The sequence below is a fragment of the Vipera berus genome (assembly GCF_964194415.1).
Source record: "Vipera berus genome assembly, chromosome: 9".
Classification (NCBI taxonomy): domain Eukaryota; kingdom Metazoa; phylum Chordata; class Lepidosauria; order Squamata; family Viperidae; genus Vipera; species Vipera berus.
The window spans coordinates 16,639,629-16,655,822 of NC_138212.1; the positions used below are offsets into that span (position 1 = coordinate 16,639,629).

The window sequence follows — 16,194 nt, forward strand, 5'->3', positions numbered from 1 at the left end:
AAAAAAGCTTGTCTTTTATTTTTATTCTAAAACCAGTGTGCTACTGATAAGATTCATGATAGAAACAAGTGGCATGAAATGGAATTTTAAATAATATTATTTGGATGCCTTCTGGCTGTAAAATAATGATTGAGAAGTTGTAATTTAGAATATTTAAGAACCGAGGGACATATTGGGTAAGAAGCAAAGAATGTTGCTAAATATAAAGTAAACATACTTATGGCAGAAACCTTGACTTTGATGGCATTTGAATCAATGGTAAGGTAAGGGGATAATTTTTTTGTTATGGCTAACCTCAGCTATGTGACCTTGGCAGTCAAAGTAGATTCTAAGCAGAATTTACTCAGAAAAGGAATTGCAATAACCAGCATATTAATCCCTTCTCTTAGTTCATGAAGTACATGTACACAATTCTAATTGTCCCATATTCAACTGGAAAATAAATTTATTTGTATTATATTTTACATTCACATATTACATCTCTCTAGAGGAGAAAATTTACCTTAGGCAAGATAAGGCCAAGAAAAACCTTAGAATTGCAGATAAAAATGAGTAAGAATTAAAATATATAATAATATCAACAGAAATCGACAACCAGTCTGATGGGGAAGGGACGGAGTACCATGATCTTTTAAATGTGCTTTAAAAAGATTCTTTTGCCCCTCCTCCTAGTAATACCGGTGTTAAGTTTTAAACTAATCATAATGAGAAATTGCAGTAGCTTGATAGCACACAAAATGAAATCCTCCTTTACTCAATGCAAAATTATATATAGTACCACATTCTCACCCAAACCTGTTTTTTTCCAGCCAAGATTTATTTGTGACTACACCTGTTGGTGTTACTTACCCATTTTTGGCATTTACGCTATGTAAAATTAATTCAAAGATTACAAAAAGTCAGGATGGCAGCGTTGATGCATGTTCAAAGTCATGTTGTTTTTAAATGTGACTTAAAGCATATAGAACAGAGCAGGGTGTCAGTGGGCACGTGACTTTTTTTCCCCCCTACTGAAAAACCCTCTGGGCACCCAACAAGTCACGGTAACCCTCTCCCTCTGGAAGAACTTATCTCTCTTTTAAAATATGTTTTACTGATTTTTAATATTCAGCTTAATATTTAAACATTGTGTTGTCTGGGTTAGTGTTTAAAAAACTTAACAATTTCTATAATTTTATAGTCCATATAATAGCTTTACTAGATTTCCAATAATATTCTTTCTTGCCAACCTTAACATAATACAGTTTTTATTTAAATAAATGACAATTAAATATAGACATTTTTCTCATGTTTCTGCAAATAATAACCATCAATATAAAGCTTATTTCATTGATCATCTTGATTGCCTTGTCATAAATCCTGTTTTACATTCTTATTTAAATTTGTTTTCCCCACAATATTCAAAACATACTTACTGGTTAAGATTTTATCAAAATTAGTTAGACTTAAGTATTTAAGATTAGTTTAAGAGGGCTGAACCCCTCAAGTAATATAGTACACCGCCTTCTTTTGTGTTTGGGTTTTTGACATGAGAACTATAAAAATGTTGGGATGGTTTATATAAAAGAAATGTTTTCTCTGTTTTGTCTTTTTCCCCCCTCTTATTTTTCTTTGAGATATGAGAAATGTAAAAGTGTGATGGCTTGTATGAAAAAAAATGGAAGACCTTATCTCTTGAGTTGAGGTGCGTCCCAACATGATGAAGATGACCAGCCTTGTCCTGTTCAAGAGAGACTTTGTACTTTTTTTTACAGCATCTATGGGCTTAGTTGTAGGGGCTAACATCTTTGTTTCTCATATTGATTCTACAGATAGATTTTATGATTTCCTCCATGTTGCTTTCCTGATGTTGCAAGCTCCCTAGTGCATAGAGATGACCAAAAAACAAATGTTCTGTCAACAGTCTAAATCAGCTGCCTAATTAAAGCTAGCCCAGAGTCACTGAGAGGTGGGCAGCATAACATATTTGATTAACAAACAAACTTATGTGCCAGCAATGTTTCCAACGTGGAAACTCGCTCCAAGAAATGCCTGGTACTGTACAGTACAGGAGAAGCTGGGGTGACTTCCTTGTCATTCCCTCAGATCTTCATTAAGGGGTGCCAGCGATGGATTCCTTTGTTGGCAACAGGAATGGGGGGGGGCGGGGAAGAAGGAGGAAGTCCAGGGAATCTGGTTGCCTCAGTGGTGAAATAACCAGATCTCTCTTGCAGCTGTTAAGGATTCCTGCAGTGTGGGGCAAAACCACTAGTAGGACTGTAGTGGGGCCCAACAAAGCAAAAAAGGTGAAGGATTAGAGTTTGAAACTAGGTGTTTTGAAATAAGCTCACTGGATCAGAATAAAAATGGATTACCCTCCACCCTCTTGTGCTTTGAAAGGACCAAAGAACTCACTAAAATTAGAGATGTAGAAAACGGGGAAAAATGCCTTTACTACCTAGGGTTGAATGAAGCTGTAGGGGTTAACACTTCCTTTTTGATCACCTCCTGGGTCATCCTTTAAGTATTATCTGCCTACAGGTATTCTCACGACCCTTTGCTTAGTGACCATTTGAAGTTGCAACGGGTTTTAAAAAAGTGATTTATGCCCTTGGACTTTTGACTACTGCAGCATCCCCGTGGTCAGTTGATCTAAATTTGGGCTTTTGGCAACCAGCATGTATTTACAATGGTTGCAGTGTCCTGGGGTCATGCAATCAATCACCTTCTCCCTTGGCTTTCGACAAGCACAGCCATAGGGCAGGGCTCTTCAAACTTGGCCCTTTTATGAGTTGGCTGAGGAATTCTGGGAGTTGAAGTCCACAAGTCAAAAGGGCCAAGTTTGAAGAAGCCTGCCATAGGGGGAAGCCAGATTTGCTTAACAAGTATGGTTTGCATAACAATTGTAGTGATTCATTTAACATCCACGGCAAAAAATGGACATGACTCACATCAACAAGCTTAGCAAGGGAAATTCTGGTCCCAGTTGTGACTATAAGTAGAAAAATGTCTATATCCTAACTTGTATGAACACAGCACTGTATGAACCTCTACATTATTGGGATGTCCAGAGAACAATCTCTTTAGCTTCAAAACAATCTCTAGATGGCTGGTTGACTGATTATTTATTAGAAGTCAGTGTCAGCTTTTAGAATAGTGTTTCTCAAGCTTGGCAACTTTAAGATGGGTGGACTTCAGCTCATTGTGAAGTTGGTCCACATGCTGGTTGGGGAAATCTTGAAATCCAGCCATCTTAAAGTTGCCAAGTTTGAAAAACATTGGTTCGGAAGGAAGGAATTGCAAAACAAATCATGAATTGTTAAGAGCAAAAGGGTAAAGAATAAGTAAGAGGGAGCCGATGCAATCCTCAACCAGGAAGACAGGTGAGAAAATTAAAAACGAGACACAATATGGACTGAGACACAATATGGACTGACGAGAGGGGAAGCAATGTCTGCTTCGGAGAACAGAAGGGAGCAGAAAGGAAGATGGTGTAAACCCATGTTTTTCAAACCCACCCCAAAATTCCTTCCCAGAGTCAAATTTGAAGCGCTGCATAGCCCAAGAGAGCGTTTTTTTTCAACTTCGGCAACCTTAAGATGGGTAGACCATCTCCCAGAATTCCCCAATCACCTTGCGAATTCTCCAGGAATTCTGGGAGTTGAAGTGGCTGAGGTTAGAAAAAACGTTTGGGTAAGCTCATTTGGAATGGAATGGAATAGAGCTGGAAGGGACCTTGGAGGTCTTCTAGTCCAGCCTGCTCGAGCAGCAGAACCTATATCATCTCAGACAGGTGAATGTCTAGTCCAGGGGTCGGCAACCTCGGCTCTTTTATGACTCGTGGACTTCAACTCCCAGAATTCCTGAGCCAGCATAGCTGGCTCAGGAATTCTGGGAGTTGAAGTCCACGAGTCATAAAAGAGCCGAGGTTGCCTACCCCTGGTCTAGTCTCTTCTTAAAAATCTCTAGTGATGGAGCGCCCACAATTTCTGGTGGCAAGCTGTTCCACCGGTTAATTGTCCTCACTGTCGGGAAGTTTCTCCTTAATTCCAGGTTGCTTCTCTGTTTGGTCAGTTTCCAACTCTCGTTTCTCATCCTTCCATCTGGTGCTTTGGTGAACAACCTGGCCCCCTCTGCCTTATGGCAGTCCCTCAGATACTGGAACACTGCTATCATGTCTCCCCTATTTCTTCTTTTCCTTACTAACCAGACCCAAAATTTCTTCGCCTCACCATGGCTTCCGATTCCCCAATTTCTGCCCGAGGCTGCTCCCTCCCCAAAGGACAGAGGGAGGCTGGCGGCATCCGCTCCCGGTTCTGTGCACCTTGTGCACCGCATGCTTTCCTGGCGCCCTTGGGGACAGGAGCGTCCCGCTGGCCTCGGAAGTGTCGGCTCTTTCGAGACTTCCCCTCGTTTCCTACCTCTTTGCTGATCTTCTCGCCTCCTCCCCGCCCCTCCCTCCTTTCCCAGCCTGCGGCGGCGCTGGTTGGATGGGCTGCTGCGCAGGCGCAATCCCGGCATCCCGGGCTGGTCCCGAGCAGAGGCTGCGGCTGCAGCGGCGCCCGAGTCCCGGTGCGCGCTTGGACGCGGTGGTTCGCCCCTCTGCCGCGCGCCCCCTCCCCTCTCCCCGGTCCGGCGGGGCGCCGCCCGCGTGGATGGGATGGAAGCGGGTCCCTCGGGAGCAGGTACCCCGCAAGGAGCCCGGGAAGGGCCGGCCAGCGCAGAGGGGGAGCGTGCAGCGGCAGGCGGCGGCGGGGTGGGGGGGATGCAATCGCTCAGGGGCGCTACGGGAGCCCGTGCAAAGATGGGGGGCCGAGGGGGGGGCTCTCCGAAGGAGCAAGAGCAACGCCGGGATTTTGCAAAGGGCAGGGGGGGGTCTCCGGGCTTTGGAAGCCAGGAGGAGGCTGGGGGGGGGGCGCGAGGGGCGCGGGCCAGGGTTGCGGAGGGCGCCAGGTGGGTCGAAGAACAATGGAGGCGAAATCGGTGGGGTGGGGTGGGGTGAAAGAGTTTTCGGGGCTCGGGGGAGCCAGTGCAACGCTGGGGAGGGGGCTGGAGGCGAGGCGAGGCCTGAGCTGGGCGTGAGGAGGGGGCCCAGGTTTGGAGGGGGAGCCTCCTAAGTTCTGGGGGGCTGGGCGGGGGGCTTTCGGCGAGCCAAGGAGGGAAGGGGCTGGAGGGCAGGGGAGGCCTGCCAAGAGGAAGGGGAGGCCACCTGAACCTTGCAAAGGGGGCTTACAGAGTGCCGGGAGGGGGGAAGATGCTCTGGGGCCGCGGGGCTCTCTCGAAAACTCTGAACTTGAATTTGAGGGGGGAAGCCCTCTGAGGGAAAGGGGGGGGGTGTTTGAGACTGGCTGAGATTGTGGATAACAGGGGGACTCGCCGGAAGGACGATGGGCTGAATAAACAAGTGCTGTGCAGAGACAAAATTTGGGGCAGCGGGGGAAAGTGGGGAGACATTGAGATGAATCGGAAAAGATGGGGAGGGAGCAGGAATCAGAAATGTGGGTGGGGGGAGTCGTTTTAGTGGAAAGGCTGGGGGAAGTGAGAGGGGGGCTCACCTTTTGCCTTTGGGAGAAGAGACTCTTGAAACATTAGATTTGTGGGGGTGGGAAGAGTAGTACCGGGTATGCAAGGAGACAAGATTTATGGGGCCACAGCTGTTTTTTGGAAGCGGGGTGCAACTCAGGCAACCATACAGCAGACTGGGGACAAGCTTGGATGAGGAGAATAAGTCTTGGCTGGTATGTGTGTGTGAGTACACAACCCTTAAGCAGGACACCTTGTTACTCATCGGTCCTTCTGGGTAGTGGAATGAAATAGAATCCCCCCCCCCCTCGTTCTTGAGGGGGAAATCCCAAGGAGTTGTGACTCGCTTCACACATCCCACCAGAATGTGGCATCTCTTCACCACCATCTTTGCACGGGACACCACGGCCACCCCTGGCTCTGGGTGACCCTTGCCAGGTCCCTTCTTGCCTCCCATCTGCCATAGGTTATGAGGACCAGGATCCTAAGCTAAATGGACTTGGCATTCAACAGAACCCAACGGAGGCTCCAAGCTAGAATGAAATTTATTGTGGGATCCGTTAACATGGAGGATGAACCCAGCCAGCTGTAGCTCCGAACCCTGTCTTAGTTAGCAGCCTGTGCAGCGTTTTGAGTTTAGTGTGTTATAGGGATCCGCCTAATCAATGTACAGCCTCGTAAGTGAGGGCACCACTTTCACTGAAATTGACATCCCCATGGGGAATTCTCTGAAAGTTTTGGGGACCATCAGATTGGGAAGCCCTGAGAATGTTGCTTCCAGAACTTCAGCAAGCACATGGTGGACCCTAGTTTTCAAGGAGAGAACCAAAGTGGTTAAGTGAGAAGACAAGAGACTGACTCACCTTTGGAGGCTCTTTCTGGATGGAGGAAGAAATAGATGTTTGAAAGGTCAATGGAAGGAGGCACCATGGTTCCTTGCAGGCTTGCTGGAGAAATATCAAAGATGCTTCTCTGCCCAACTTGCATCAGGGCTGTGACACGGGTCTGAAAGGGGTATGCAGATGGGCAAAGGTTCCTGTTAAGACAAGAGCAGCTGAGGCGGGGGGGGGGGCTGCTTCTCCTCCTCCTCTCCCCGTCCCCCCAGTAGTAGAGCAAAGGGCTTTGCAACTCTCATTATAAGGGGAGTGTGAGTAAATCTAACAGAAAGTAATTGGGATGGAAAGCAATTGTGACTTAAAAGTGGGGAGAGGTAAAACGGGAGATACAGGACAGGAGCTGGGCGCGAGCACTGGGGTTTTTCTTTCTTCCTCTTTGTTTGCCCGAGCAGTGACTGGTGTTGTAGGAGTATTTCTTTTTATCGCCTCTGAAATAAACGGAACCAGCGTCCTTCAGATTTCCTTTAAAGAAACTCTGCCCTCAGCATTTCCAAGCTGGTGAGGAAAAGATGAGCACGTGTGCTTTCTGAAACTTTCTCAGAAGAGGATTTTTAATTGTTGTTTTAATTGTCTATGGAAATTCTCAACCATCCAGGTTAATATGGTTGCCCCAAAGGTGCTTTTCCAGAAGGCAACTGGACTTTTTTGGGGTTTTTTCCCCTTTTGAAAACGTTTCATTTCTCATCCAAGAATCTTCTTCAGTTCTTCAGAAAAGCACCTTCGGGTTAATTGTCAGTAGTTCAACCTACGGCTTTTAGGCTCTTAGTGGAATTGCTATATGGGGGTGGTGGGCGGTTTTGAGAGATTTGTGAGAAATTTGCAGAGGACTTTGTGATTGTCTTCACCAGAGGCCAATTGGGATGGTGTCTGTGGGAGTCATGCATTGCTACTTTAGGTCATAATACTAGCTGCTTGGTTCTGCCTCAGTGTGGTATGTAATGGCCACTCTGGTGGTTGTAGCCTATTGTGAGAACTTTACCAGTTTAGATTTATAAACTTATTTATGGCTTAAAGCAGAGGTCTCCAACCTTGGCAAACTTTAAGACTTGTGGACTTCAATTCCCAGAATTCCTCAATTCTGGGAATTGAAGTCCACAAGTCTTAAAGTTGCCAAGGTTGGACACCCCTGGCTTAGAGTGCTATTTGTGAGCCTTGGCCAGTGGTGCCTTAGAAAGCAAATCATGGTGAAAGTGAAGCAAAGGACGCTATCCGTTGTGGTTTCCAAATGTGGTTTTCAGCTTAGTGTAATGGGTGAACTAGGCCATTCTTAACAACTCTTGCTTTTGAAAGTTTTCAGCTGCTCAGCAAATTGTGTAAATGTGTCTTACATTTCAAGCACAAACAATAGTATTGGGGTACCTTAAGATTAATGGGGTCCATGTTTTGTACTTCTGCATTATATACGATGGTTTGGTTACACGGATTAAAGTTGTGTGTGCACTTAGCTGTTGGTACTTTACATGTTGTAAAGGTAACTGATTATGCCTCATGCAATAAACTATTCTCAAGCCAAGAATGGTTTGGAATCGGCTGTGGCCGGATGCCTTCCCCAAAGTGTTGGTTACAGTACCCAGTATTTCCTGTTGCTACTAGCCAGTCTTGCTGGGGAGGATGGGAGATGTTATGTAAGGTACATGGAAGGCAGGAGAGTTAAGAGTAACGTATGTCAGACTCTGAATCTTTACAGTATTACAACTTCCTAAATTGAATGTGTGTACCATCCCTTCAGGAGTAAAATGCCTGGCTTCATTGGGATTAGCATGGAGCAAGAAATAAATACATCACTTTTAATAATGTCATTGTAATCTCGCTATCACAAGCATTGTAAAACTTTGTGGCATTGCGGTTGTCTATTTTGGTTTGTGTAAACAATGCCTGAAGTGGGGTTGACATTGCTCCCGCTGTGCATAGCCAAATCTGGGTAGACTTTTTTTATTTTAAAGCCACGCTTCCCTCAATCTAAGTTGCTTCAGACACCCCAGCCTTGAATCACAGTTTGAGAATCCCTGGTAAATGTGGAATAGAATCACATTTCTTTCAGGTTTGTAGTGAAGCTACAACTAGGGATATGTAGAACTTTTGGGAAAAATCATGATATGTTACTTTTTGCAGACTGACTAGTCCAGTAGTTAGTCCTCATCTTACGATCACAATTGACTTCAAATTTTATGTTTGTAAGTGAGACATTTGTTAAGTTAGCTTTGCCCCATTTTATGACCTTTCTTGCCCCAGTTCTTAAGTGAATCACTGCAGTTGTTTAATAACCCTGATATTAAGTGAATCTCATTTGTCCGTAGACTTTGCTTATCAGTAAAACCCTGGAAACTCCAACCGTCAAAAATATGAGTCAGTTGCCAAGGTGGCTGGATTTTGACCACGTGACCCTGGGGATGCTGCAATAGATGCATGTGTGAAAAATGGTCACTAGTCATTTTTTCCAGTGCTGTTGTAACTTTGAACAGCCACTAAACGAACGGTTGTAAGTCAAGGACTATCCATATACTTCAAAATGTATTTTAGAGACTGGTAAGAAAAGATACTTTATTAAGATCATTCCCTGACTTCATTCAATTTGATGCTTATTTTCAGGGAAGAAGGATATAGAACAGGGGTCTTCAAACTTGGCCCTTTTATGACTTGTGGACTTCAACTCCCAGAATTCCTCATCCAGGCATGCTGGCTGAGGAATTCTGGGAGTTGAAGTCCACAAGTCATAAAAGGGTCAAGTTTGAAGACCCCTGATATAGAAGCTACCGTACGTCGACTTTCCAGAGTTTTAACTACTGGAGGTAAAGGAGCTGGTAGTCACTTGGTATACTCTAGTGCAGGGGTCTTCAAACTTGGCCCTTTTATGAGTTGTGGACTTCAACTCCCAGAATTTTGTCAAGGAGAGAAGCAACCTAGAACTAAGGAGAAACTTCCTGACAGTTAGAACAATTAACCAGTGGAACAACCTGCCTCCAGAAGTGGTGAATGCTCCAACACTGGAAGTTTTTAAGAAGAGACTGGACAGCCATTTGTCTGAAATGGTATAGGCTTTCCTGCCTGAGTAGGGGGTTGGACTAGATGACCTCCAAGGTCCCTTCCAACTTTATTATTATTAGTCATAAAGTTGCCAAGGTTGAGGACCCCTGGTCTAGTGATTAAGATGCTGGGCTTTAAGCAGAGAGTCTGCAAGTTCTAGTCCTCCCTTAGGTACTAAAGCTGGCTGGGTACGTTTGGCCCAGTCCCGCTCTCCTGACAGAAGGTGGGAGCATTGCATACACTGCCTTAGGTTGTACAATGCACTTAGAGCACATTGGCAACAACTGGAACAGAATTTCTGTTGCTAAGCATGGTGGTTGATAGGTGACTCCTGCTCAACTTTTTTTGCATGGTTGGTAAGCGAATCACTGCATGGGTTAAGTCAGACATGTCAAACTCGAGACATCATGTGACATCGCACAACGTATTGGGATGGTTTTGCCATTGCAATGCCCCCATTGCAATGGGTTGGGTACGGCTTCCGCATGACGCATCCAGCCCGTGGGCTGGCAGTTTGACACCCCTGGGCTAAGTGAATCAAATGGCCGTTAAGCGAATCCAGCTCTCCCCCCCCCCTGGTGATTTTGCTTGTCAGAAGCCAGTGGGAAAGTCCCAAATGGTGATCACCTCACCCAGGGATTCTGCAACTGTCTTAAATACATGCCAATTGCCAAACATCCAATTGTTGATATGCGACTGGGGATTCTGAGGCATTTGTAAGTATAAGGACAGGCTTATTTCACTGCCGTTGTAACTCTGAAGGGTTAGTTGGGGATGACCTGTATACTCAGGTTGTAAATCTAATAAGTAAATAAACTCTGGTTAGAACTGTTGATCCAACTGAACAATTCAGCTCAATTTAGAATCTTGGATTTGATTTTCCGGTATAGGATGGAAGTAAAATCGAGATGCCTCCAAAGTCTTTTCCAAAGGGAGGAATGGACTCAAGAGGTCTGAATGATCCCTCTGGATCAGATAGGCCAGTTGATTGCATCGAAGCTTCATGCAGCCCCAATATGTAGTTCAGGATCCTTTTCCACCTTGGCTCTTGGCAAATTTTCCAAGGCAGAAAAAAGGCATTGCATCAGCACGATGGTATTTTAGGACCAGGGGAATCTGCTTTATCTCCCACAGTGTTGCTGGAGAGGCCCATACCAGCTTCCCCTGACATGGTGCCATCTAGATCAGTGGAATTTAATTTCCATAGCTTCCCATTCTATCCTGCAAACTGTAGATAGTGGAAGTTAAAGTCCAATGAATCTGGAGGGCATCGGGCTTTTCACTACTGTCTTAAAAATGTGTTTTAAGGATTAGTATGAAGATAGATGATTTAGTAAACTTGTCTTCAGTTCACCGCACCACAAGGCTATAGTTGTTCAACCTCCCGTCTGTATGCAGATTTGTCACTGTCTCGAATGAGGCCAATCACTGTTGTATCATCTGCAAACTTCAGTACTTTAACAGGGGGATCCTTTGAGACGCAGCCGTTGGTATAGAGAGAGAAGAGAAGTGGAGAGAGCACACAGCCCTGGGGGTGCCCTGTGCGAATTGTACAGGTATCTGATGTGATTTTACCTAGTTTCACCTGCTGCTTCCTGTCTGTTAGAAAACTTACGATCCACTTACAAGGGTGGTCAGGCACGGCTGGCTGAATCAGTTTAGTTAGAAGAATATCTGGAAGGACGGTAAAGAATGCTGAGCTGAAGTCTACACAAAGGACCCTTGCGTAGGTCCTTGGAGATTCAAGATGTTGTAGGATGTAGTGCAGAGCCATATTAACAGCATCATCTGCTGATCTATTTGCTGGGTAGGCAAATTGCCAGGGGATCTAAAAGTGGTGGGTCTGTGACGGTTTTCAGGTGGGCCAGCACTAGCCTTTCCAAGGTTTTCATGACTCTGGATGTCAGAGAAACCGGTCTGTAGTCATCCAGCTCCTTGATGGAGGCTTTCTTTGGCACTGGGGTGATAGTAGATAGTAGAGTGTTTGAAGCAAGAAGTAACATTTTATGTCAGCTGGGCAAACTCTACTTTCTGACCTGATAACTGATCTATGAAAGTCATGGATGCAGGAATGACATACAATTCTTTGATTCAAAACACCAGGTGGAAAATGGGTGCAATTGCAATAAGATTAACAATGTGTAAAAACATGTAGTCCTCGACTTAAGACCACATTTCAGACCAGGATTTCTGTCGTTAAGCGCATCACTGCATTTGTGAAGTGAATCATGCGGTCATTAAGTGAATTTGGCTTCCCCCTATTGACTTTGCTTGTCAGAAGCTGCCTGGGAAAGTGATCCTGTGATCCCAGGAATGGCGATCACATGACCCCTGGACGCTGCAACCGCTGTAAATACATGCCAGTTGCCAAGCACACAAATGTGATCATATGTACGTGGAGCTGCTGCATTGGTTGTAAGTGTGAGGACTGGCCGTAAGTCCCTTTTTTCAGTGCCGTGGTCACTTTGATCGGTCACTAAATGAATGGTTGTAAGTCAAGGACAATCTCTAGATGCAAAAGTTAAAGTTTGTCTAAAAATAGAAGAAAAACAACCATGGCAACTTTAAGAAGAAAAACAAAATAAAATATCAGGCAGATCTAAAGCCTTGGTGGAGCAGTGGGCTAATGCCTCCTTAAGTAACACCAGCTGCCTGCAATTAGTGCAGGTTCGAGTCCCACCAGGCTCAAGGTTGACTCAGCCTTCCATCCTTCCGAGGTAGGTAAAATGAGGACCCAGATTGTTGGGGGCAATTAAGCTGACTTTGTAATAATGCCGCTTGGGTGTGTGTGTGTGTGTGAAAGCCCTAATAAGCAGGCATTTACATAGAATGAAGGCTACTGCTAAGCTTGTAAGCCGCCCTGAGTCTTCGGAGAAGGGCGGGATATAAATGGAATTAAAATAAATAAAAATAAATAAAGATCTCAGGGCTACTACCACTGAGAAGACCCTCCTGGGAACTGTTGCACTGTGAGATGCTGGCGTTGTGTATGCAACTCCTTGCGAGCTCCTTCCTTATCTGTGAAAAGGTCCAACAGTAGGCAATCAAAAGAAAATAAACCCTAATATTTGAAGATATCCTGCGATAAAGGTGGGAAAAGGGTCAGTGGCTGAAATTCTTGTGGCCCTATCTCTTTTGATTCAAGAGATCCTGTGATTTATTTATTGGTTCATTTAATTTGTATCCCAACTTTATTATTTTTACCTGTAACTCAAAGTGACGATTCTATCCAACACATCTTCCTCCTCCTAACTTCCCCACAACTACAACCCTGTGAGGTGGGTTGGGTTGAGAGAGAGAGAGAGAGAGAGAGTGACTGGCTCAAAGTCACCCCACTGTCTTTCATGGCTAAGGCGGGACTTGAACTCATAGTCTCCTGGTTTCTAGCCTGGTGCCTTAACCGCTGGACCAAAGCTTTCAGTTTTAGGGTCAAACCAAAGAGCTGTAGCACTGGTTGCTTTGTGAAGGTGCTGATGATAGTTTACAATCCCTTAGTGGCTTCTGACTACGTACCTAAAAGATGATATCTCCCAACATTTTCCAACCTGGTGAGACCCAGCTTGTGGCTGTACAGTGGGTTCATCCCGTTTTCAAAATCTCCATTCAGCCTACGGAGGAACCAAAGGTTCAGTTAAGGATCCTGAACGCTCTTTAATGATAAACCTCTGTGGAGTAGAGTGCTTTGAAGGGTTATTAGAGCATAGACTAAGTCTGCTTATCTCAGTTCAGGATAGGTCACCAAAGGCTATCTATTCCTCTAGTGCACTGCTAGCTGGGGAATTCTGGGAGTTGAAGTCCTCAAGTCTTAAAGTTGCCAAGTTTGGGTCTAAGGGTAAGGGTATGTGAGTTTCTTGGATGAGATTACTTGTTATTCAACCCAACTACTATATAAGAGACTCTTCAAGGGAAGGCTTTCAATCTTCTGAAAAGATTGAATCTTTGTTCGAATTCTACTTTCCTAGGAGAAAAATGTTGATTTGATTTTTAGGCGGTGAGAATATTGGCTTTGAAGAAGGAATTTAATTTTAAAAGCACATGGGGCAGGAATTCGTTTAACCCCCAAAATTTGAATCTTTTTAACACTTCTTGAGAATTGTACCTAGTTGTTTATTCAGACTCTAGGGAAGAATTTGCACAACTCATTAAGGTAACCTGATTTACTTGGGTTTTGCTTAGCCTAGTGTGTGAATGGAGGTGTTTTGATTTGCAAACCATCATTGCAAACCATGAAGGCTATTGCTAAGCACATTGGTTTGTGCTTAAATTGTAAGCCGCCCTGAGTCTTCGGAGAAGGGCGGGATATAAATGGGATTAAAATAAAATAAAAAATAAAAAAATAAAAAAATTCAAGATTTGTGATATATTTATAGTTTTTATATTCCACTTGGAAGGTTGAGAGTTCAATCCTAGATAGCAGATATTTCTCTCCTAGGGTGCGAAGAAAAAATATCTGTGAACTCCGCGTGATGTCAGCCATCTGGCTAGTAAATAGCTCAGCTCCATCCAATCACCTCGACTCTAACCCAAATTAAGGGATTACGGGGTCAAAAAAAAGAAAGAAATTCCATCTTTTTGTTTGGGGTTCAAAGATTAAGCACGTGGAGTTATTTTATCCCCAATCCCTAGTGATAAAGGTTTTGCTAAGAAGAAATCATTGGCCCATGGTTATGGGAACTTAATTTGATTTTTTCCTAGTCCATATTCAATACTTTACATTGTGTTGGTTCTCCAAGTGTTTTGTATGAAGCTTTATTTGCAAGTTAGTCTCATCAGTAACGTCAGTGCAATACCGATGATGTTACCTAGGCTGGTAATGAAATGTCTGCAAGAAAACCACCAAGCTCAGAGAGCAGCTAAGATCTCACAAAATGGAAAGAATCAGGAGAGGCTTTCCCTTTAGAAAAAAACTAATTCTTGCTTTCTGAGACAAACCAGAATCATTAATCAGGGTTTGTTTTTGGCTTTAGAGTAGACTGTGGCTTGCGTTTAGTTTGAACAAACTGTTGCTGACAGAGTCATAGCTGGTTTAACTGCTCTTCCTGGCCAATGTGCTTTTTCCCTAGTATATTTGGATTTGCAAGGATTCTTGTGGTTTCTTATATCCGAAATGTCAAATAATATAACATTATAATTTTGAACAAAAACAAATTAAAAATGCATCTAAAAATAAACAGTCCCCATTGCTTAAAAACAAAAACTGTAAATTACAATTCAGGATGCAGATCAGAATTGATGTGAATAAAAATGTCTTTGCTTGCTGGTGAAAAGCCAGCTGTGCAATTAGCTTGCTCACCCTTGGTCAAGAATTCCAAGGGAGGTACATAGCAACCACCACCAGCCCCCCCTTTTTTTTTCTTGTATTCACCTTAGGTACTCCTAGCTTGATGGTGATGTAGAGCAGGGTTTTCCAGCCTTGGCAACGTTAAGGTGTGTGGACTGCCACGTTGGCTGTGGAATTCTGGGAACCGAAGTGCACATATCTTAATGGTGCTGCAGTTGGGAAACCCTGGGGTAGTGAAAGTTTTCCCCTGAAGATAAAACCTAGGATAGAATAGAGCTGGAAGGGACCTCGGAGGTCATCTAGTCCAACCCCCTGCTCCAGCAGGAGACCCTAAACCATTCTAGACAAGTGACTGTCCAGTCTCTTCTTAAAAATCTCCAGTGATGGAGCACCCACGATTTCTGAAGGCAAACTGTCCCAGTGGTTAATTGTTCTCACTGTTAGGAAGTTTCTCCTTAATTCCAGGTTGCTTCTCTCCTTGATTAGTTTCCATCCATCGTTTCTTGCCTTGCCTTCTGGTGCTTTGGAAAATAAGTTGACCCCCCTCTTCTTTGTGGCAGCCCCTCAAATACTGGAATACTGCTATCATGTCACCTCTTTTCTCTAGACTAGCCATATGGAAGATTGCTTCATATGGGAAACTGATCTTTTAAATATGCGGGTCCAAAATAATGTACATTGACTGTAGATTTGATCCTCCAAAAATGGTGATTTTCAGAAAATGCACCGGAAGGCAGATGACATTAAAAATATTTCTTTTTTAAAAAACAAGTTTTATTGGTTTTTCAGTTAAAATCTATATATTTAGAAAGCATCATGATGACTGGGTAATCACAGTAATAGAGTTTTCAGTACATAATTCAGGTTACATTATCAAAACATCCTTCTCAATTTCCCTTAACATTTCATACCACCAGTTTAAACTAATAAATTTCTAGAAGTAGCATGGTCAGTTGAAAAATTTGTCAATTCAATTTCATTGAGATATATCTGTCCTGTTATTAAAGTTTACCTAATTTTAATTTTAATATTATTCACATTTAGCCTTTAACATCCCAAATAATATTCACAACCCAAATTTCCCTTATTTCATTACAGCAAAAACTATAGTATCTAACATGTACACAGTGGCTGAGTAGCTATGTTCTACCTAATAAATATCATCTGTTTCACATCCTAATACATCACACGTTACTGACAGGACCACAGCCTATGTTTATCAATCTAGAACTATACACAACCAGATTCTGTTTTAAATTTTAGCTAATTCTTAATTCTTGAGTAGAATAATCAAACGTTAAAAATATTTCTGATCATCCTCGCATGAACTAGAACTTTTCCAAACAGATTCCTAGAGATCAGTTTCATAAGCAGGCTTTAGGCACTGTTGCATTATATCTACTTTCCAAGCTTAGGGGTTCTGCAGGATATGGTTAAGAAAAAAAAAGTCAAGATGGCAGCCACAATGGTGTAATCAAAGCTCCACAAAGC

The 16,194-nt window shown here is 43.6% G+C and overlaps 1 protein-coding gene across 2 annotated transcripts in view; it reads left to right on the top strand.

Moving 5' to 3' along the window:
- The first annotated feature begins 4,534 nt into the window (after positions 1 to 4,534).
- The window catches only part of AGO1 (argonaute RISC component 1), a 63,177-nt gene continuing 51,517 nt past the window's right edge, over positions 4,535 to 16,194 (top strand). For both annotated transcript variants that reach the window (XM_081334652.1, XM_081334653.1), the window contains exon 1: positions 4,535 to 4,664. In XM_081334652.1, coding sequence (XP_081190778.1) covers positions 4,640 to 4,664 — 25 coding nt within the window. In that variant the 5' untranslated portion in view covers positions 4,535 to 4,639. The remainder of the gene's footprint in view (positions 4,665 to 16,194) is intronic.